This window comes from Bombina bombina, chromosome 12 (assembly GCF_027579735.1).
Source record: "Bombina bombina isolate aBomBom1 chromosome 12, aBomBom1.pri, whole genome shotgun sequence".
NCBI lineage: Eukaryota > Metazoa > Chordata > Amphibia > Anura > Bombinatoridae > Bombina > Bombina bombina.
The window spans coordinates 7,730,877-7,755,798 of record NC_069510.1 but is presented as its reverse complement, the minus strand read 5'-3'; the positions used below and the strand labels follow the sequence as shown (position 1 = coordinate 7,755,798).

Genomic DNA, 24,922 nt, shown 5'->3' with positions numbered 1-24,922 from the left:
TGTCTCACACATCTATCCACACCTCCAGCCCTCCCTCCCTCCTGCCTCACACATCTATCCACACCTCCACCCCTCCCTCCTTCCAGTCTCACACGTCTATTTACACCTCCACCCCTCTCTCCCTCCAGTCTCACATGTCTATTTACACTTCCACCCCTCCCTCCCTCCTGTCTCACACATCTATCCACACCTCCACCCCTCCCTCCCTCCTGTCTCACACATCTACCCACACCTCCACCCCTCCCTCCCTCCAGTCTCATATGTCTATTTACACCTCCACCCCTCCCTGCCTCCAGTCTCACACGTCTATTTACACCTCCACCCCTCCCTCCCTCCTGTCTCACACATCTATCCACACCTCCACCCCTCCCTCCCTCCAGTCTCACATGTCTATTTACACCTCCACCCCTCCCTCCCTCCAGTCTCACATGACTATTTACACCTCCACCCCTCCCTCCCTCCAGTCTCACACGTCTATTTACACCTCCACCCTCCCTCCAGTCTCACATGTCTATTTACACCACCACCCCTCCCTCCCTCCAGTCTCACACGTCTATTTACACCTCCACCCTCCCTCCAGTCTCACACGTCTATTCACACCTCCACCCTCCCTCCAGTCTCACATGTCTATTTGCACCTCCACCCCTCCCTCCCTCCAGTCTCACATGTCTATTTACACCTCCACCCCTCCCTCCCTCCAGTCTCACATGTCTATTTACACCTCCACCCTCCCTCCAGTCTCACACGTATATTTACACCACCACCCCTCCCTCCCTCCAGTCTCACACGTCTATTTACACCTCCACCCTCTCTCCAGTCTCACACGTCTATTTACACCTCCACCCCTCCCTCCCTCCAGTCTCACACATCGATCCACACCTCCACCCCTCCCTCCTGTCTCACAAGCCTAGCCACACCTCCACCCCTCCCTCCCTCCATTTTGTCTCACACGTATATCCACACCTCCACCGCTCCCTCCCTCCAGTCTCACATGTCTATTTACACCTCCACCCCTCCCTCCCTCCTGTCTCACACATCTATTCACACCTCCACCCCTCCCTCCTGTCTCACACATCTATCCACACCTCCACCCCTCCCTCCCTCCTGTCTCACACATCTATCCACACCTCCACCCCTCCCTCCCTCCAGTCTCACATGTCTATTTACACCTCCACCCCTCCCTCCCTCCTGTCTCACATGTCTATTTACACCTCCACCCCTCCCTCCCTCCTGTCTCACACATCTATCCACACCTCCACCCCTCCCTCCTGTCTCACAAGCCTAGCCACACCTCCACCCCTCCCTCCATCTTGTCTCACACGTATATCCACACCTCCACCCCTCCCTCCAGTCTCACATGTCTATCCACAGCTTCCTCCCTCCTGTCTCACACATCTATGCACACCTCCACCCCTCCCTCCCTCCCTCCCTCCAGTCTCACATGTCTATTTACACCTCCACCCCTCCCTCCCTCCTGTCTCACACATCTATCCACACCTCCACCCCTCCCTCCTGTCTCACAGCTTTAATTCCGCCATGCATTGCACAGTATATACAATAGATTTTAAGGCTATTGTACAAACTTCTCAACCTCATCAGCCAAGGTAAGAGATTGTTCAAGCAAATACATTATTGTAGTTTTCACCTTGAAGTGATGCACTGTTTTGTGAGTGCTTGTGTCAGATAACATATAGTCAATATCCCAGCAAAATACACCTTCTCTTCAATTTCACTACATAATCTGACAATACCCAACACTACCTGAAATATTGATGTGGCCATTTCTCTAAATGTCAAGCAAATAAAAAAAAAATTCTAGCACAGAGTTCCATGAAGGCCGTAAGAATTAGACAAAGAAGCACATTAAAAAAACAAAAAAAAAACCAACCTCTTATTCTGTTCATCTGCGCTAGAGTGCATATTTTCTAATAGATATGCAGAAACAAAAATGTATTGCACACGTAACCTTTGCACCTACAAATTATAATTTTCAGCTGTTTCATTTAAATATATGTTTTCCCACTTTTAATCCTCTTGTGTATTTTAGATGCAGATAGAAAACGTACCAGCTACAGTTTTCCATTTCCTGAAATATCAGAAAATATAGGAAGCCATTAATAAAAGGCTAGGAGTCACGCAGATTTTCATTTCACAACTAAGTAATTACATCCAGTTTTTAATTGGATAACAAAGGCTAAGACTAAAATAAAAGGGTACTGTGAAGATAGAAACAAAACGACACATATGGCGTGTCAATTTGTGCTATGCTAACCTAGGGCTTTAGTGACTTATCAGATTAGGAAAATGTGCCAATTTACAAAACAAACATTGGAAACAGAGATATGAAAATTGATTTATCTTGTTTAGATTTTTTTTTCTTTAATCAAAGGTTAATTAAGAAAGCATCAAGTACCCAATTCATTAAAATTGCAATAGACGTGCTAATATTTTGGGCTGCATTTGAGTTATGACATTTTAATAAGAGGTACATTCTTTATTTTGGGGCAAAATGTTGTAAAAACCATAAAAGGATCTGCACAGATAACTTTAAAAAATGGTATATGTTGTAACTAAATATACACATTTCTAACCAGCTCTAGCCGTTTGTGAATAACTGGCAACTATTTCAGTGTTTAATAGGAGATGTACAGTCATTCTGCTGCCTTCATCATAAAACATGAACAAATAAAAAAATATATGCAAAAAATAAAATAGATAAAATATGTAAAGGCAAGAAGTGCCTAGTTGCAAATGAATTTTGTTGATTAAGAATAACCTCCCCAGAGATAAAAATATAATAGTTATAATCTAAACACAGATAAAAAAAGAGAGCGATAGAATGTCACATGTCCATTAATTGTGTAATATCTATTGTAAATTGTTAATATTTATTTGTTAAGCATATTATATGTATAGTGTATAGGTCATGTATATGTGCTTCAAAGCACTATCCAAATGCTTCATGCCTATTTTAAAATAGACAGTTTAATATTTGATCTGGCTTTTTAAATTTCCAGATGTTTGGCCAACATACATAACTCTGCAAGCACAAGTCAGATGTAAAACCTTACCATAGAGCATACCAGTCTTTCTTAAATGCATGAGGAAAAAAAAAAAGCTTGCAATATAGGCATGGGTATGTAATAAATGTAAAATTGGCCTATTTGTACTCATAGGCCCCTAACCAATACACAGGTGATTATTCATTTTTATGTGTTTTATGTATTTATGTCTCAAAATGCCAGCACGCTCACATATATATATATTTATATATATATATATATATATATATATATATATATATATATATATATATATATTTTTTTTTTTTTTTTTATTTATTTACTTTTTTTAATTAATATGTCAAATCACATGAGAAAATATACTAGAGATGACTACCTGCTGTTAGGCAGTGTTCATAGTCTACATGAAATATCTGTTTCATAGAATTGTGAAATACTACTGTTTTTTACAAACGCAAAATATTCAAGAATCTGTAGAGTGACATTAAAAAACTGTTGAAGAGAACTTTTTTTCCAGAAATTCCTAACAGATCTGTATTTATAATTGATGAGTTACAGAGTTACAAGTAAACACAACTTCTGCACCAAACTGCTGCAAAACAAGATTCCAGTTAGCATCTGCTTTATGGTTTATGCAGATCTGCATCACAAGGTCTAAATACTCTGTAAAAGCACCTGCAATTTGTTTTCATCTTTTTGTTTAACAGAGGCACAACGCAGTTAAAAGATGTGTCTCCTAATTTACACAAACAAAAGCAAAATAAAAGCAATCAGGAAGATTGCATGACTGAAGACTTCCGTATCTAAACCACCCACCTCTCTATAGCTTAATGCAGATGTCACATGATTGTGATGGGAATGTTAATATCTCCTGTCATATAAATAACTGCTTATTTTAGGTATGAGCAGCAAATCTGACATATCATCCCACTGAAAGAAAAGCAAATATCGACACTTAAAGCACTGAAAATAGCTGCTTCCTTCCTCATGCCCAGATGTTACCAGACAATGATGTTCCATGTTATGTAGTTACTTAAAGGGACATTAAACGTATAGGAAACGTAAGCAATTCAGCAATACATCCCAAAATATTTGTTTGTTAAATATCATATTTAAGACGGTTATTATGTTAGCACACTTTACAGGGACAGAAGTAATCTAACCAATAAATGTTTAGCATGTTGTAGGGTCAGTGTAATTTCACTATACTTAAGTATGATGAAGGCACTGCAGGCTATATGCACAGAAATGGAACAAGCACAGAGGAATTGTATAGCAAACTCATGCATAATACTTACTAAGTGCCAGATTACAAGTAGAATGATATTTAACGCTCCAGCGTTGGCGTTGTGGGCACTAGAATTAAGCTGGGCACTAAATCAACATGCGTAATAAGACGATTATAGGATATAGCGCCCACGATAACCTATTCCCCCATAGAAGTCAACGGAGCAAAAAAAAAAAAAAAAAACACCCAACTGGCGCGCAAACCCAATCCCATATTCTCAAGCAGGCTAAACCGACATGAAAATATGAATATTTCACATTTCAATGATCTTCACTTAGCAGAATATGTTCTATTTATATATATAACAGGGGGGGTTTGCAACAGGGGGGTTTTGGTTAAGCACATCTAACAAAAACATATATTGTTTTCATGCTCATATTGTAAGTGGTGACTGGCTGAGCAGAATATGACCATATTGTGTGACTAAGATCCCATCTTTATTTAAAAATGAAGAAATATTAAGAAGGCAATTTTTTGCAGCATTAAGATATATGTAAAAAATATGTGATAATATGTGTTTGGAGGTGCACCAATACCTGTTATGAATATATATATATAGTATATGTATACATATGCATTTATATGTGTAAATATGTCTATAATGCATATATACACATATGTATACACACATATAAGTATACATATATATATTTAGACATGTATATGTATGTATCTCTGTGTTAAAGCCTTTTTTTCCTAACACCTGAGACCTCATATATTTGAGCCCTTACAACTTTTTTGTGCAATTTATTAGATAGTGTTATTATGAGTGTAACTGTACTTTGTAATGTATTGTTACCTGTTTTTTTAACACTTTTTAAATAGAGCTCTGAGGATGCGGTAACCATTGTAGCATAAATCGTGATTACACTCAAGTGATTGCGTTTACTTTCAACGTGTAATACGAGCAGAAAACCGGTTACGCACAAACACGTGTGATAAACCCCTTATCACTCACACATAACTGTTAACACACCACTCGTATACCTAACTGTATACTTCATTGTTGTTTTATTTGCCAATTTAAAGGGATATGCTATGTTGTGTTATTGTCTCTTTAAGCTATAGTATGCAGGTTTGGTGTTCAGGTGCGATGTAGATAATACGTTTTGGCTCTTTAAGTCAGAAAATGTAATTACAATAAAATAAGTCAAGGCAGCGGGCCTGTGATGGAAAAAGAAAACACTTTGCACATGTAATGGTGCAAACTACAAAATGCACTATATGCTGGGGATATCCCCTGGCTGCAGAACAAGCCCTAAGCCTGTGTGCTATGTAATACAAGGACATTTCACTGCAGACAATAATGCACTATATGCTGGGGATATCCCCTAACCTTACCCTAAACCTGTGTGCTATGTAATACAAGGACATTTCACCGCAGACAATAATGCACTATATGCTGGGGATATCCCCTAATCTTACCCTAAGCCTGTGTGCTATGTAATACAAGGACATTTCACCGCAGACAATAATGCACTATATGCTGGGGATATCCCCTAACCTTACCCTAAACCTGTGTGCTATGTAATACAAGGACATTTCACTGCAGACAATAATGCAATATATGCTGGGGATATCCCCTAACCTTACCCTAAGCCTGTGTGCTATGTAATACAAGGACATTTCACCACAGACAATAATGCACTATATGCTGGGGATATCCCCTAACCTTACCCTAAACCTGTGTGCTATGTAATACAAGGACATTTCACTGCAGACAATAATGCAGTATATGCTGGGGATATCCCCTAACCTAACCCTAAGCCTGTGTGCTATGTAATACAAGGACATTTCACCACAGACAATAATGCACTATATGCTGGTGATATCCCCTACCCTTACACTAAGCCTGTGTGCTATGTAATACAAGGACATTTCACTGCAGACAATAATGCACTATATGCTGGGGATATCCCCTAATCTTACACTAAGCCTGTGTGCTATGTAATACAAGGACATTTCACCGCAGACAATAATGTATTATAAGATGGGGATATCCCCTAACCTTACCCTACACCTGTGTGGTATGTAATACAAGGACATTTCACTGCAGACAATAATGCACTTTATGCTGGGGATATCCCCTAATCTTACCCTAAGACTGTGTGCTATGTAATACAAGGACATTTCACTGCAGACAATAATGTATTATAAGCTGGGGATATCCCCTAACCTTACCCTACACCTGTGTGCTATGTAATACAAGGGCATTTCACTGCAGACAATAATGCACTATATACTGGGGATATCCCCTAACCTTACCCTAAGCCTGTGTGCTATGTAATACAAGGACATTTCACTGCAGACAATAATGTACTATATGCTTGGGATATCCCCTAACCTTACCCTAAACCTGTGTGCTATGTAATACAAGGACATTTCACTGCAGACAATAATGCACTTTATGCTGGTGATATCCCCTACCCTTACACTAAGCCTGTGTGCTATGTAATACAAGGACATTTCACTGCAGACAATAATGCACTATATGCTGGGGATATCCCCTAATCTTACACTAAGCCTGTGTGCTATGTAATACAAGGACATTTCACCGCAGACAATAATGTATTATAAGATGGGGATATCCCCTAACTTTACCCTAAGCCTGTGTGCTATGTAATACAAGGACATTTCACTGCAGACAATAATGTACTATATGCTGGGGATATCCCCTAACCTTACCCTAAGCCTATGTGCTATGTAATACAAGGACATTTCACTGCAGACAATAATGCACTATATGCTGAGGATATCCCCTAACCTTACCCTAATCTTGTGTGCTATCGAATACAATGACATTTCATTGCAGAGAAAATATACTATATGCTGGGGATATCCCCTAACCTTACACTAAGCTTGTGTGCTATGTAGTACAAGGACATTTCACTGCAGACAAAATGCACTATATGCTGGGGATATCCCCTAACCTTACCCTAAGCCTGTGTGTTATGTAATACAAGGACATTTCACCACAGACAATAATGCACTATATGCTGGGGATATCCCCTAACCTTACACTAAGCCTGTGTGCTATGTAATACAAGGACATTTCACCGCAGACAATAATGCACTATATGCTGGGGATATCCCCTAACCTTACCCTAAGCCTGTGTGCTATGTAATACAAGGACATTTCACTGCAGACAATAATGCACTATATGCTGAGGATATCGCCTAACCTTACCCTAATCTTGTGTGCTATTGAATACAATGACATTTCATTGCAGAGAAAATATACTATATGCTGGGGATATCCCCTAACCTTACACTAAGCTTGTGTGCTATGTAATACAAGGACATTTCACTGCAGACAAAATGCACTATATGCTGGGGATATCCCCTAACCTTACCCTAAACCTGTGTGCTATGTAATACAAGGACATTTCACTGCAGACAATAATGCACTTTATGCTGGGGATATCCTCTAACCTTACCCTAAGCCTGTGTGCTATGTAATACAAGGACATTTCAATGCAGACAATAATGCACTATATGCTGGGGATATCCCCTAACCTTACCCTAAGCCTGTGTGCTATGTAATACAAGGACATTTCACTACAGACAATAATGCACTATATGCTGGGGATATCCCCTAACCTTACACTAAGCTTGTGTGCTATGTAATACAAGGACATTTCACTGCAGACAATAATGCACTATATGCTGGGGATATCCCCTAACTTTACCCTAAGCCTGTGTGCTATGTAATACAAGGACATTTCACTGCAGACAATAATGTACTATATGTTGGGGTTATCCCCTAACTTTACCCTAAGCCTGTGTGCTATGTAATACAAGGACATTTCACCTGAGACAATAATGTACTATAAGCTGGGGATATCCCCTAACCTTACCCTAAGCCTGTGTGCTATGTAATACAAGGACATTTCACCTGAGACAATAATGTACTATAAGCTGGGGATATCCCCTAACCTTACCCTAAGCTTGTGTGCTATGTAATACAAGGACATTTCACTGCAGACAATAATGTACTATATGCTGGGGATATCCCCTAACCTTACCCTAAGCCTGTGTGCTATGTAATACAGGGACATTTCACCGCAGACAATAATGTATTATAAGCTGGGGATATCCCCTAACCTTACCCTAAGCCTGTGTGCTATGTAATACAAGGACATTTCACTGCAGACAATAATGCACTATATGCTGGGGATATCCCCTAACCTTACCCTAAGCCTGTGTGCTATCTAATACAAGGACATTTAACTGCAGACAATAATGTATTATAAGCTGGGTATATCCCCTAACTTTACCCTAAGCCTGTGTGCTATGTAATACAAGGACATTTCACTACAGACAATAATGCACTATATGCTGGGGATATCCCCTAACCTTACACTAAGCCTGTGTGCTATCTAATACAAGGACATTTCACTGCAGACAATAATGTATTATAAGCTGGGGATATCCCCTAACCTTACCCTAAGCCTGTGTGCTATGTAATACAAGGACATTTAACTGCAGATAATAATGTATTATAAGCTGGGTATATCCCCTAACTTTACCCTAAGCCTGTGTGCTATCTAATACAAGGACATTTAACTGCAGACAATAATGTATTATAAGCTGGGTATATCCCCTAACTTTACCCTAAGCCTGTGTGCTATGTAATACAAGGACATTTCACTGCAGACAATAATGTATTATAAGCTGGGTATATCCCCTAACTTTACCCTAAGCCTGTGTGCTATGTAATACAAGGACATTTCACTGCAGACAATAATGTATTATAAGCTGGGTATATCCCCTAACTTTACCCTAAGCCTGTGTGCTATGTAATACAAGGACATTTCACTGCAGACAATAATGTATTATAAGCTGGGGATATCCCCTAACCTTACCCTAAGCCTGTGTGCTATGTAATACAAGGACATTTCACTGCAGACAAAATGCACTATATGCTGGGGATATCCCCTAACTTTACCCTAAGCCTGTGTGCTATGTAATACAAGGACATTTCACTGCAGACAATAATGCACTATATGCTGGGGATATCCCCTAACTTTACCCTAAGCCTGTGTGCTATGTAATACAAGGACATTTCACTGCAGACAATAATGCACTATATGCTGGGGATATCCCCTAACTTTACCCTAAGCCTGTGTGCTATGTAATACAAGGACATTTAACTGCAGACAATAATGTATTATAAGCTGGGTATATCCCCTAACTTTACCCTAAGCCTGTGTGCTATGTAATACAAGGACATTTAACTGCAGACAATAATGTATTATAAGCTGGGTATATCCCCTAACTTTACCCTAAGCCTGTGTGCTATGTAATACAAGGACATTTCACTGCAGACAATAATGTATTATAAGCTGGGTATATCCCCTAACTTTACCCTAAGCCTGTGTGCTATGTAATACAAGGACATTTAACTGCAGATAATAATGTATTATAAGCTGGGTATATCCCCTAACTTTACCCTAAGCCTGTGTGCTATGTAATACAAGGACATTTCACTGCAGACAATAATGTATTATAAGCTGGGGATATCCCCTAACCTTACCCTAAGCCTGTGTGCTATGTAATACAATGACATTTCACCGCAGACAATAATGTATTATAAGCTGGGGATATCCCCTAACCTTACCCTAAGCCTGTGTGCTATGTAATACAAGGACATTTCACTGCAGACAATAATGTATTATAAGCTGGGGATATCCCCTAACTTTACCCTAAGCCTGTGTGCTATGTAATACAAGGACATTTCACTGCAGACAATAATGTATTATAAGCTGGGGATATCCCCTAACCTTACCCTAAGCCTGTGTGCTATGTAATACAAGGGCATTTCACTGCAGACAATAATGCACTATATGCTGGGGATATCCCCTAACTTTACCCTAAGCCTGTGTGCTATGTAATACAAGGACATTTCACTGCAGACAATAATGCACTATATGCTGGGGATATCCCCTAACTTTACCCTAAGCCTGTGTGCTATGTAATACAAGGACATTTCACTGCAGACAATAATGCACTATATGCTGGGGATATCCCCTAACTTTACCCTAAGCCTGTGTGCTATGTAATACAAGGACATTTCACTGCAGACAATAATGCACTATATGCTGGGGATATCCCCTAACTTTACCCTAAGCCTGTGTGCTATCTAATACAAGGACATTTAACTGCAGACAATAATGTATTATAAGCTGGGTATATCCCCTAACTTTACCCAAAGCCTGTGTGCTATGTAATACAAGGACATTTAACTGCAGACAATAATGTATTATAAGCTGGGTATATCCCCTAACTTTACCCTAAGCCTGTGTGCTATGTAATACAAGGACATTTAACTGCAGACAATAATGTATTATAAGCTGGGTATATCCCCTAACTTTACCCTAAGCCTGTGTGCTATGTAATACAAGGACATTTAACTGCAGATAATAATGTATTATAAGCTGGGGATATCCCCTAACCTTACCCTAAGCCTGTGTGCTATGTAATACAAGGACATTTCACTGCAGATAATAATGTATTATAAGCTGGGGATATCCCCTAACTTTACCCTAAGCCTGTGTGCTATGTAATACAAGGACATTTCACTGCAGACAATAATGTATTATAAGCTGGGGATATCCCCTAACCTTACCCTAAGCCTGTGTGCTATGTAATACAAGGACATTTCACCACAGACAATAATGTATTATAAGCTGGGGATATCCCCTAACCTTACCCTAAGCCTGTGTGCTATGTAATACAAGGACATTTCACTGCAGACAATAATGCACTATATGCTGGGGATATCCCCTAACTTTACCCTAAGCCTGTGTGCTATCTAATACAAGGACATTTAACTGCAGATAATAATGTATTATAAGCTGGGTATATCCCCTAACTTTACCCTAAGCCTGTGTGCTATGTAATACAAGGACATTTTACTGCAGACAATAATATGCGTAAAGAGATATTACGATCGGTGCTGTCCATTTTGTCAGGATACCAAAAGGCTGAAAAAGTTTATTGTAAATGTTTATAAGATGTAAGAAAATGCTGATTATTTTAGGGTCTATAAACTGCCCCCTGTATTTTGATTTATCTTCTCCTCTACAACAAAAGCCATACAGACAGAGACATCTGAGTCACGAAAACCAAAAGACTTACACAACCTACATCAGCTTATTGTGTTGTCCTTTAGTTACGCTGAATGAAGTGTGTTTCATGCTATCAGTTAGCACTTATAGACATCTGGATGAAGAATTATTCTATTTATTTGTTTATTTAAGAAATTATTCGGCACCAATAGATTTCTTGCTTAGTGTGCTAAAAAGGCTCGAGCACAATTAACTTCATCCCACAAGCAATTAAATCAGATTATGTTACATCATTTCCCTGAGTGTTAACTGTATAAACAACAACCATTCCAATTTAAAATATTACACCACATGGATTTGTGTTTGCTGAGAGACAGTTTATTATTCAGTAATATGGCTGACTCCTTCACCAACTATGGCAGACTCTGCACCAGCTCGGTGTTATAGACTGCTCATAATTTTCTAATGCATTTATTTGCTGTAATAACTTTTCTTTCTTATTAGCTGTGCCCTAAGGAACAGAGTTAAAAAAATAAACATTGCAGATATTAAAAGGCCACAAATAAAAAAAAAATAATAATCCGTAGAAAAATCAATTCTTTGTATCCAGTAGTGTTGCTCAGTACATTAAAAAAGAAAAGAAAAACAAATTGTGGCTGTTCTTAGGTTTCTTAGAAAAAATATATAGAATAAAACCCCAAGTGTGCAATTTCCTACATTATCTATTATGATTGAAGTCTAAGAAGAAAATTTTTATTTTTTGTTACCGTGTTTCTAATTGTAAGCAATTCCTGCTCAGAAAAGAAAAAAAAGTCTTTAAGTCCTTTCCATATTTTATACTAAAGAAAGTGCTCAGGAGCAAAGCCCGGCTTCGCGCAGTGTGGTGCTGAGGAAGAGCGCATAATGGCTTCCTCGGGATCTCGTACAATATTCTGACTCTAATCTCCAGGCATCCCTCACAATGCCGCTGCGTTATTATAATGACTCATCTCTATGTGAAGTTTTAAGCAGCTGCTCTTGGTTTTAATGAGAAAGAAAAGCTCTGCTCTGTTTTTAGGGTACCCAGCAGAGAGGTTCAGGACAGAATAAATATGCTGCACATTCTTTGTGATTTCAAGACAATAGTTTTATTTAAACTGTTTAAAAATATCTATGGTAAATATGAAAAAGCACTATTTAAACATGTGTTACAAATATGTTTTGTATGAGAAAAGGGTTAAAGGAAAGCTCTTTAACACAAAGTTCCATATAATAGAAGATCAATGGCAGATAAGCAAAACTTCTACAGTTTCATTGTTGGACAATAACACGTCTCTGAGGAAGCGCATGTGTGCATCAGCGAAACGCGCCAGTTCCATGTTTCATCCATCACTGCTACTATGTAAACAGTGTTTATAATAAATCTATGTTGACTGCTTTGATTTAGACCTGCCTTTTAGATAAGTATCTAAAAAATAAATTAATAATAAATAACATTTTAAAAGGCACTCTTCTAGATACAATAAAGGAATATAATAATAATATTAATGATAATAATGACAGTTATATGATTTGAAACCATGTCTGCAGTGCAGTGCTTAATTGCTGGCATATGCTATGAGTTTACTGTGCCTCTGAGTGTTCCTCTCATACAGTCAAGAACAGTGCTGTACGTCTGGTGCTCACTAGCAATCTTCAGTGTATTCTCTCTGGGCCTTCGTATGATAAATCACACTGTCAGTACTGAAATTCTGTTTAACATAACCACTAGCTCAGTCGCTCAGCTAACCCACCGTCCCAGTTATGTGGCTTCTGGATGTATGAGCACGAAGCTCAGGCTAATTCATACTCCCTTGTAGGACCCACTGCTGTGTGATTTATACCTCAGTCCGTCTCCCATCTGAACAGACCCTCGCTGTCAGGTCTCATCCCCACATATCTGTTTCCATATATTATAACCCTCTTGTAAAGTGCAGCAGAAGCGCTGTCTCAGTATATTTATTAATAAATCATCCCTGGGCTACACTTGATTGCTGCATGAGTTGCAGAACGCACTGATTACAATGCAAGCTCTTTTTAATCAATTCAGTTAAGGAGATGTGACAATGTCTACACGACCAAGCTGCCTTGGCAATAACTCGGCTCCTTTAAAGCTGAATTGGCTGCACATTTAGGCTTATGCTCAATGTGACTTAGCATAAAACATTTATGGTGCTCTGCATGAGGAAAAAAGACCCTTCATTTCTATGGACACAGAACAAGTAAACCTGTGGACTGGCTCTAATCTCCCCCATCACATTTCAGTCAGCACTGAATCTTTGCACTATTTCTATTTAACACTGATGGTTTTTACAGAGGAAAATGGATGACTTATGCCCCTAATCAGCTATCTGCAAAATAATGTGAGGCTTTAAATATCACCCTAAATGGTTATCATGTCTACAAAATCCAATACAGGTCATATACCCCTAGATAGGTAATATATTGTTCTGTTACCTTGAAAATATTTGCCCATTCTTCTTTGCAGAACTGCTCCAGTTCCATTAAATTTGATGGTGACCGTTTGTGCGCTGCAGTCTTCAAGTCATACCACAGATATTCAATGGAATGTGTAAGTCTGGTTTCTGACTAGGCCATGCAAGGACATTCACCTTTTTTCTCCTTCAACACTGTGTGGTCATTTTTACTGTGTGCTTTGGGTCATTGTCACGTTGCAAGGTAAACCTTCCCATTGACAACTTCCTGACAGAGGACAGCAGATTTTCCTCAAGAATTTTACGGTATTTTGCTTTTTCCATTATTCCTTTTAACCTGATAAACCAGTGCCTGCTGCAGAGAAACACCCCCATAACAGGACATTACCACCTCCATGCTTTACTGTAGGTATGGTGTTATTTGGATGGGGAGCTGTATTGGATTTCCTCCAGACATATTGTTTCGTGTTGAGGCCAAATAATTAAATTTTAGTCTCATCTGACCATAACACCTTTTTCTATGTGGCCTCAGAATATCCTAGGTGTGTTCTGGGAAAACTCAGTCGTGACTGCATGTGGCCTTTCTTGAGGAGTGGCTTTTTTCTTGCAACCCTCCCATATAAGCCACATTTGTGGAGAATTTGTGATATTGTTGTCACATGCGCACAATGACCACTCATAAATTCCTGCAACTGCTTCAGAGTTGCTGTGGGCCTGTTGGTAGCCTCTCTGACCAGTTTCCTCCTGGCTCTTTCATCCAGTTTGGAGTGACGTACTGATCTAGAAAGGGTCTGTGTTGTACCAAATACCTTCCACTCCTTAATAATAAACTTCACTGTGCTTCTAGGCATTGATAATTCTTTTGATTTTTTCTTGTATCCATTGCCTGACTTGTGCCTGTCCACAACATTATCCCGGAGATCTTTTGACAGTGTCTTGCCACCCATAGTTGATTGTTTGCTCCAGTAGCACTACCAGGAACTGAGATGCTCCAGGAAAGCTCTTTTCATGCTGAGCTAATCAATATGCCCACAGCTGATCGTGAAGGTCAAATGGCTTTGTGTGTGTCATTGAGAAGGTGATTAGCTACACCTGACTGAGTTTACAAGTAATTTTAAAAGGGCGTAATCCTTTTTGCAACTCACTGATTCTGTTTTTGAATTGTCTTTATTTTTGCCTGACATGTTGGTGTTATTTCTTTCACTTGGATGTTATAAGTTGCATTGAGTAATTACAACTGGATAAACAAAAACTGTGCCTGTCTTTATTTAGGCTGCAAAGCAACAAAATGTGATGATTTTCAAGGGGGGTGATTTTATTTAATACTCACTGTATGTTGTTATAAAATACATTTCAGTTTGGGAATAAAACACTATAATTAAGTACTGTTTACTACTCTATAATCAACTTATATTAACTGATAGGTACCTTCATGTAAGCACCGAAATGCACCTTAGTGATGTGAAGCTCTACATAAGTATTAGCAAGAGTTTTACTAGTAAAAGTGATTGCATCTCATGTGCACACAAACTATGCAGTATATGTCCGTATGTCTCACGCACCATTTTATACAGCCTGCACGTGCTCAGAGAGATATCCTGTGAGGCATATTTAGTCAGTGACAACAGAATTCAGATGATGCACATCACCTCCGGCTCCCTGAACAGATGAAAGCCAATACAGGTGAAAGAGGCATATGTAAGAATGCTTTGCAGAAAAAGCTCAGAGTCTAGTTTATCACTAAAACACTGATAGCTTTTACTAAATGTACATTTGTTAACACAAGTGCACTGACACGCATTTCAATTTTAACTGAAATGCCACTCCTTTTTTGTTGTTGTTGAAACAGCTGTCATCTAATGTATAATTGTTATTATTTCTTTACAAATATATGGCTAGATTACGAACGTCACGCTAACTGTTGCATGTGTACAATAAGGGGTATATTTTGACTCTTTAGTTTGTCGGAAATAGTGCTAGTATTACGTGTTGAAAGTAAATGAGTTAGTTTTAGCGCAATTGAATTTAACGTGTGTCAGGTTATCGCACTGTTACGCAAGACAAAAAAGTTGCACAAAACGCATCAAAAATACATTGTACAGTACAGTTATACTCATAATAACACTATCTTATAAAAGTTATTAAAACAAATATTGCATACAAAAGTTATAAGGGCTCAAAGATTTGAGGTCTCAGGTGTTCCAAAAAAATAAATAAAAAAATATATATAAACATACGTGCTTTGGAGCCCTTTGCAGTCAAGTAATTGAAAAAATGTAAAATTATATTTATGCAATATTAATATTTAATAAAGTGTTTAACTGTGTATTTACTGGAGAGAGAGATAGAGATAAATATATATTTTACAAAAAAAAAAATCAGATATATGTAGTAATATGTATTTATGACTAAATAAAACAATTTTTTCTATGTGAAGAACATTGTAATGTGAAATATTCACATTCAGGTTATCACACGAGTAAACGCAATCAACTTTAAACTAGTAATAATTAGTTATAAAAATATGTAATTAGTAATTATTAATATGTAATTAGTATTATTTGTAATACGCTCACTACCCGATGCATGCAAAAAGCTTATTTGTTAACACGTGAGCAGAATCTAGCCCTCGTAATCTAGCCCATAGTTGTTGTTATTGGTCAAACAAATGATACATTCTTAAAAATATATATTTCCATTAAGGTTTTTATTGCAAGGAATATTTCCTTAATCGATGGATGATTCTGTATGTGCAATACAATTATTAATACATTCAATTAGTTTTTATCCTGTATAATAATAGTCAGTATTGTTAGTATCATTTAGTGGTATTAAGTATTGCTAGAGTACCGATTACATGGCTCCGATCCTCCCTGTGATGCCGGTTCTTCTCTTCCACTGAAATTGCGGTGATCACTCCTAGACACAATAAAAAAGTAGTGACGTTCAACAAGTCAGCTCATTACCAGGCTAATGTTTTTACAACTGTCCTCCTTATGTCATGGTTTACCTGTTTACCTCAGGTAGGTTAAAGATACATTTATCTAAATAAATAAATACACAAATACATAAATACATACATACATATAATTAGATAAACTGTTACAAATCTACAGAGCAGTGTATTTTCTGCCAGTTGCTCAAAACACTCCAGAACATGTTGGTGCTTAATAAATAGCAGATGATAATAATAATAATAATAATTATTACTATTAATATTATTATTATTAAATAATAATATCCAATAACAGCTACCAAAGAAGCAAACATTACACATATTACCAGCTGCCTCATCCCTATGGTTTGCTTAGAATGTCCATAAGCACTGCAGCCTGTCAAGTGCATATAGCAAATGCAGCAAGTACACAGTCTGCCCATCATATGATGCACTGCAAGTACATCACCCAAGGGAACAGGTAATTATATTCTTTCAGATCTACTAATTATTAACACTTATAAGCAGGCAATATAGTAGAAATATATTGCTGACTTGCTTTATTATCTTAGATTAAATAATAGAAAACATCTTGTATTGGAATTAACCTGCATATGGTAGAAAACATAATTTATGTAAGAACTTACCTGATAAATTCATTTCTTTCATATTGGCAAGAGTCCATGAGCTAGTGATGTATGGGATATACAATCCTACCAGGAGGGGCAAAGTTACCCAAACCTCAATATGCCTATAGATACACCCCTCACCACACCCACAATTCAGTTTCATGAATAGCCAAGTAGTGGGGTGATAAAGAAAGGAGTAAAAAGCATCAACAGAGGAATCTGGAAATAATTTTGCTTTATACAAAAAAAATCATAAGCACCATAAAAAGGGTGGGCCTCATGGACTCTTGCCAATATGAAAGAAATTAATTTATCAGGTAAGTTCTTACATAAATTATGTTTTATTTCATGTAATTGGCAAGAGTCCATGAGCTAGTGACGTATGGGATATCAAATACCCAAGATGTGGAACTCTACGCAAGAGTCACTAGAGAGGGAGGGATAAAAATAAACAACAGTCATATACAGAAAAATAATCCACAACCCAAAATATAAGTTATTCTCATAAAGAAAAGAAAAACTTAAAACATCAGCAGAAGAATCAAACTGAAACAGCTGCCTGAAGAACATTTCTACCAAAGACTGCTTCTGAAGAAGCAAATACATCAAAATGGTAGAATTAAGTAAATATATGTAAAGAGGACCAAATTGCCGCTTGCAAATTTGATCAACTGAAGCTTCATTCTTAAAAGCCCACAAAGTGGCGACTGATCTAGTAGAATGATCTGTAATTCTCTGAAGTGGGGCCTAACCCGACTCCAATAAGCTTGAAGAATCAAAAGCTTTAATCAACAAACCAAGGAAATAGCAGAAGTTTTTCTAACCTTTCCTAGGACCAGAAAAAATAACAAATAGACTAGAAGTCTTCCTGAAATCTTAGTAGCTTCAATATAATATTTCAAATCTCTCACCACATCCAAAGAATGTAACGATATTTCCAAAGAATTCTTAGGATTAGGACACAAGGAAGGAACAACAATTTCTCTACTAATGTTGTTAGAATTCACAACCTTAGGAAAAAATTGAAATGAAGTCCGCAAAACCACCTTATCCTAATGAAAAATCAGAAAAGGAGAATCACAAGAAAGAGCAGATAGCTCAGAAACTCTTCTAGCAGAAGAGATGGCCAAAAGGAACAACACTTTTCAATAAAGTAGTTAAATGTCCAAAGAATGCATAGGCTCAATATGGAGGAGCCTGTAAAGCCTTCAAAACCAAATAAAGACTCCAAGGAGGAGAGATTGATTTAATGACAGGCTTAAATACGAACTAAAGCCTGTACAAAACAGTGAATATCAGGAAGTTTAGCAATCTTTCTGTGAATAAAACAGAAAGAGCAGAGATTTGTCCCTTCAAGAAACTTGCAGACAAAACCTTATCCAAACCATCCTGAAGAAACTGTAAAATTATTGCAACTCTAAAAGAATGCCAATAGAATTTATGAGAAGAACACCATAAAATGTAGATCTTCCAAACTCAATAATAAATCTTTCTAGAGACAGATTTACGAGCTTGTAACATAGTACTAATCACTGAGTCAGAGAAACCTCTATGACTCAATTTCCATACCTTCAAATTTAATAATTTGAAATCCTGATGGAAAAACAGACCTTGAGACAGTAGGTCTGGTCTTAACGGAGGTGGCCAAGGTTGGCAACTGGACATCTGAACAACATCTGCATACCAAAACCTGTGGGGCCATGCTGGAGCCACCAGCAACACAAACAATTGTTCCATGATGATTCTGAAAATAACTCTTGGAAGAAGAACTAGAGGCGGGAAAATATAAGCAGGTTGATAACACCAAAGAAGTGTCAGTGCACCCACTGCTTCTGCCTGAAAATCCCTGAACCTGGACAGGCATCTGGGAAGTCTCTTGTTTAGATGAGAGGCCATCAGATCTATCTGTGGAAGACCCCATATCTTGAATAATCTGAGAAAACACATCTGGATGGAGGAACCACTCCCTAGGATGTAAAGTCTGACGGCTGAGATAATCCGCCTCCCAATGTCTATACCTGGGATATGCACCGCAGAAATTAGACAGGAGCTGGATTCTGCCCAAGCAAGTATTCAAGATACTTCTTCATAGCTTGTGGACTGTGAGTCCCACCCTGCTGATTGACAAATGCCACTGTATGTGATATTGTCTGTTTGAAAATAAATGAACAGTTCTCTCTTCAACAAAGGCCAAAACTGAAGAGCTCTGAGAATAGCACAGAGATCTAAAATATTGATTGGTAATCTCGCCTCTTGAGATTTTCAAAACCCCTTGTGCTGTCAGAGATCCCCAAACAGCTCCCCAACCTAAAAGACTTGAATCTGTAGAGATCATAGTCCAGGTTAGCCGAACAAAGAAGCCCCTTGAACTAAACGCTGGTGATTTACCACCACGTCAGAGAGTGTCAAACATTGGGATTTAAGGATATTAATTGTGATATTTTAGTATAATCCCTGCACCATGGATTCAGCAAACAAAGCTGGAGAGGTCTCATGTGATAACGGGCAAAGGGAAATGCGGCCAATGCTGCAGTCATGAGACCTAAATTTTCCATGCACATAACCACTGAAGGGAATGACTGAGACTGAAGGTGCCGACAGGCTGCAACCACTTTCAAACGTCTCTTGTCTGTTAGGACACTGAATCTATCTGGATACCTAAAAAGGTGACCCTTGTCTGAGGAATCAAGAAACTTTTTGGTAAATTGATCTTCCAACCATGTTTCCGAAGAAACAACACTAGTTGATTAGTGTGAGATTCTGCAGAACGGAAGGACTGAGCTAGTACCAAAATATCGTCCAAATAAGGAAACACCGCAATACCCTGCTCTCTGGTTTCCATAAAGTAGGGCACCAAAAACCTTTAAAAAAGATTTTTTGAGTGGTTGCTGATCCAAAAATTGAAAAGCAATGAATTGGTAACACTTGTCTAGAAAAGAGAATCTCAGGAACTGATAATGATCTGAATGAATCGGAATATGAAGGTATACATCCTGCAATCCAATATGGACCTAAAATGTCCTAGCTGAATAAAAGGCAGAACAGTCCTTAAAGTCACCATTTGAAAATTGGTACTCTTACATAACGATTCAAAATTTTCAGATCCAGAATTGGTCTGAATGAATTTTCCTTCTTTGATACAATTAATAGATTTGAATAAAACTCCAGACCTTGTTCCTGAAAAGGAACTGGCATGACTACCCCTGAAACTCCAGGTCTGAAACACACTTCAGGAAAGCCTGAGCTTAACTGGATTTGCTGGGATGCGTGAGAGAGAAAAATCTTCTCACAGGAGAACTTACTCAGAATCCTATTCGATACACCTGAGAGACAATACTCTGAAACCATTGATTTGGACCGAATTATCCAAAACATTCTTGAAAAAAACCTTAATCTGCCCCCTACCAGCTGAGCTGGAATGAGAGTCGCACCTTCATGCGGACTTAGGGGCTGGCTTTTTGGTTTCTTAAATGGCTTGGATTTATTCCATTTATAGAAGGTTTCCAATTGGAAACAGATTCCATAGGTAAGGATAAGGTTTTTGTTCCTTATTTGAAAAAAAAGAACGAAAACAATTTTAGAAGCTTTATATTTACCCTTAGGTCTCTTATTACCTTGGAAAGAAAGACATAGCAATCTAGACTTAAAAAGTCATATCAGCATTCCAAAATTTAAGCCTCAAAACTCTTGTAGCTAAAAAATAGCTAAAGACATAGATCTAACATCAATCTTGATTATATAAAAAAATGGCATCAGAACTGATGTTGCAGTAAGCAAACAATGCTAGATAAACCAGAATCCAATTCTTGTTGCGCTAAATCTCCAACAAGAAAGTTGATGCAGCTGCATCAGCCAAAGAAAATGCAGGCCTGAGACGATCTGAATATAAATAAGCTTTCCTTAGATAAGATTCATGCCTCCTATCTAAAGGAACTTAAGTACTATCTTCCATAGGAATAGAGGTACATTCAGCAAGAGTAGAAATAGCCCCAACAAGTTGAGGATCTTTTCCCAAAACTCTATAGAAATTGCTGGTAAAAGGATACAATTTTTTAAACCTTGAAGAAGGAATAAAATAAGTACCCGGCTAATTCCATTCCTTAGAAATCATAACAGAAATAGCATCAGGAAAAAACCTCTGGCGTAACCACAGGAGGTTTAAAAACAGAATTTACTAGTTCTAATATCAAGAGCACTAGTTTTTATGATATCCAAAATAATTAACACTTCTTTAACAAAGAACGAAAATACTTCAGTTTAAATAAATAAGTAGATTTGTTAGTACCGTATCAATATCTGAGGAAAGATCTTCTGAATCAGATAGATCCTCAACAGAAGAGGATAATTCATTAAGTTGTCTGTCATTTGAAATTTAATCAATCTTATGAGAAGTTTTAAAAGACCTTTATATTAATTAGAAGGCAGAATAGCAGACAAATCCTTCTGAATAGAATCAGAAACAAATTCTTTAAATTTCATAGGTATAACATATACATTAGAAGTTGAAGGAACAGCAACAGGAAATGCACTATTAACTGAAGGATACAATAACTGCATGTAAAAAGTTTATCATACAATGACATTCGGAAATATAATGCACTTAGCTTTAGTAGAACCGACATCAGGCAGCAAAGTTCCAACAGATACTTCTGAGGCAGGATCAGATTGAGACATCTTGCAAAATGTAAAATAAAAAACAACATATAAAGCAAAATTTGTCAATTTCCTTATATGACAGTTTCAGGAATGGGAAAAAATGCAAATAGCATAGCCCTCTGACATAGAAAAAGGCAAGAGGCAAAAGCAATGGGGCAAATAAATAATGAAAAAAATTTAGCGCCAAGTATGACGCACAATGTAACTGGAATTTTTTTTGGCGCCAACCATGTCCGGAAATGACACACACCTCTGTGTCAATTACGACGCCAGAAATGACGAACTTGCGTCAACGGACGTGCCTTTCGCACCAAAAAATTATTGCGCCAAGAATGACGCAATAAAGTGTAGCATTTGGCGCACCCGCGAGCCTAAGTCAGCCCGCAATTTGAAACAAAGTAGTCAATTGAAAAAAAGACCTAAACCCCAGATAAGAAAAATATTTCTTAATATTAACGTTCCCCAAATATGAAACTGACAGTCTGCAAAAGGAAATACATGAACCTGACTCATGGCAAATATAAGTACAATACATATATTTAGAACTTTATATAAATGCATAAAGTGCCAAACCATAGCTGAGGTGTCTTAAGTAATAAAAACATACTTACCGAAAGACACACATCCACATATAGCAGATAGCCAAACCAGTACTGAAACAGTGATCAGTAGAGGTAATGGTACATGAGAGTATATTGTCGATCTAAAAAGGGAGGTATGCGATGAATCTCTACGACTGATAACAGAGAACCTATGAAAAAGACCCCCGTTAGGAAAATCATTGCATTCAATAGGTAATACTCTTTACGTCCCATCGACATTCTCTGTACTCTGAGAGGAATCGGGCTTCAAAATGCTGAGAAGCTCATGTCAACGTAGAAATCTTAGTACAAACTTACTTCACCACCTCCATGGGAGGCAAAGTTTGTAAAAACTGAATTGTGGGTGTGGTGAGGAGTGTATTTATAGGCATTTTGAGGTTTGGGAAACTTTGCCCCTCCTGGTAGGATTGTATATCCCATAAGTCACTAGCTCATGGACTCTTGCCAATTACATGAAAGAAATATAGATTATGATGGCATATAATCACCAACAAGTCTACCAAAATTTTCCCAAGAGTGTAAACTAATTTAGTTGTAGGATTGCCTTATGCTTATCCCAGGTATTAATTAGTACTTAGTATAGCCTTATACTTATCCCATGCATTAATTAGTACTTAGTATAGCCTTATGCTTATCCCAGGCATTATTTAGTATAGCCTTATGCTTATCCCAGGCATTAATTAGTATGTAGGATAGCCTTATGCTTATCCCAGGCAGTAATTAGTATGTAGGATAGCCTTATGGTTATCTCAGGCATTAATTAGTACGTAGGATAGATAGCCTTATGTGTATCCCATGCATTAATTAGTATGTAGGATAGCCTTATGCTTATCTCATGCATTAATTAGTATGTAGGATAGCCTTATGCTTATCCCAGGCATTACTTAGTATAGCCTTATGCTTATCCCAGGCATTAATTAGTATGTAGGATAGCCGTATGCTTATCCCAGGCATTCATTAGTATGTAGGATAGCCGTATGCTTATCTCAGGCATTTATTAGTATGTAGGATAGCCTTATGCTTATCCCAGGCATTCATTAGTATGTAGGATAGCCTTATGCTTATCCCAGGCATTCATTAGTATGTAGGATAGCCTTATGCTTATCCCAGGAAGTAATTAGTATGTAGGATAGCCTTATGCTTATCCCAGGCATTCATTAGTATGTAGGATATCCTTATGCTTATCCCAGGCATTCATTAGTATGTAGGATAGCCTTATGCTTATCGCAGGCATTCATTAGTATGTAGGATAGCCTTATGCTTATCCCAGGCATTCATTAGTATGTAGGATAGCCTTATGCTTATCCCAGGCAGTAATTAGTATGTAGGATAGCCTTATGCTTATCCCAGGCATTCATTAGTATGTAGGATATCCTTATGCTTATCCCAGGCATTCATTAGTATGTAGGATAGCCATATGCTTATCCCAGGCATTCATTAGTATGTACGATAGCCTTATGCTTATCCCAGGCATTCATTAGTATGTAGGATAGCCTTATGCTTATCCCAGGCATTAATTAGTATGTAGGATAGTCTTATGCTTATCCCAGGCATTAGTTAGTATGTAGGATAGCCTTATGCTTATCCCAGGCATTCATTAGTATGTACGATAGCCTTATGCTTATCCCAGGCATTCATTAGTATGTAGGATAGCCTTATGCTTATCCCAGGCATTAATTAGTATGTAGGATAGTCTTATGCTTATTCCAGGCATTAATTAGTATGTAGGATATCATTATGCTTATCCTAGGCATTAATTAGTACATGGGATAGCCTTATGCTTATCCCAGGAATTAATTAGTATGTAGGATAGCCTTATGCTTATCCCAGGCATTCATTAATATGTACGATAGCCTTATGCTTATCCCAGGCATTAATTAGTATGTAGGATAGCCTTATGCTTATCCCATGCATTAAATAGCACATAGCATAGCTTTATGAACATCCAGACATTAATTAATATGTAGCATAGCCATTTGCTTATAGCGGCATTCTTGAAGTCCCTCACACTGCTTGTCTTTACTCTCTCTACCGGACGTTTATTCCTCTAATCAACCAACCTGTCTGTAAAAAAAGTGCTTTTGCTAATTACTTCTGAATGTACTATCCTTCAATTTGAGAATATAACCATTTATATTCTGGATTTGCTCTTTTTGTGAAAAATACTCACAGCCTTAGCTAGAGTAAGCCCCTGAGCCCCTTAATATACTTGAAAATTACTACCATATCACCTCTTTCCATAAGTTTATTATTTATTGTTGAGTCC

At 37.9% G+C, this 24,922-nt stretch overlaps 1 protein-coding gene across 3 annotated transcripts in view; it reads right to left on the bottom strand.

Annotated features, from left to right (window-relative positions):
* Positions 1–24,922, bottom strand: part of DAB2IP (DAB2 interacting protein) — a 921,554-nt gene that overhangs the window by 592,802 nt on the left and 303,830 nt on the right. For all 3 annotated transcript variants that reach the window (XM_053695575.1, XM_053695573.1, XM_053695574.1), the window contains exon 4: positions 16,685–16,753. In XM_053695575.1, the coding sequence (XP_053551550.1) occupies positions 16,685–16,753 (69 nt within the window). The remainder of the gene's footprint in view (positions 1–16,684; positions 16,754–24,922) is intronic.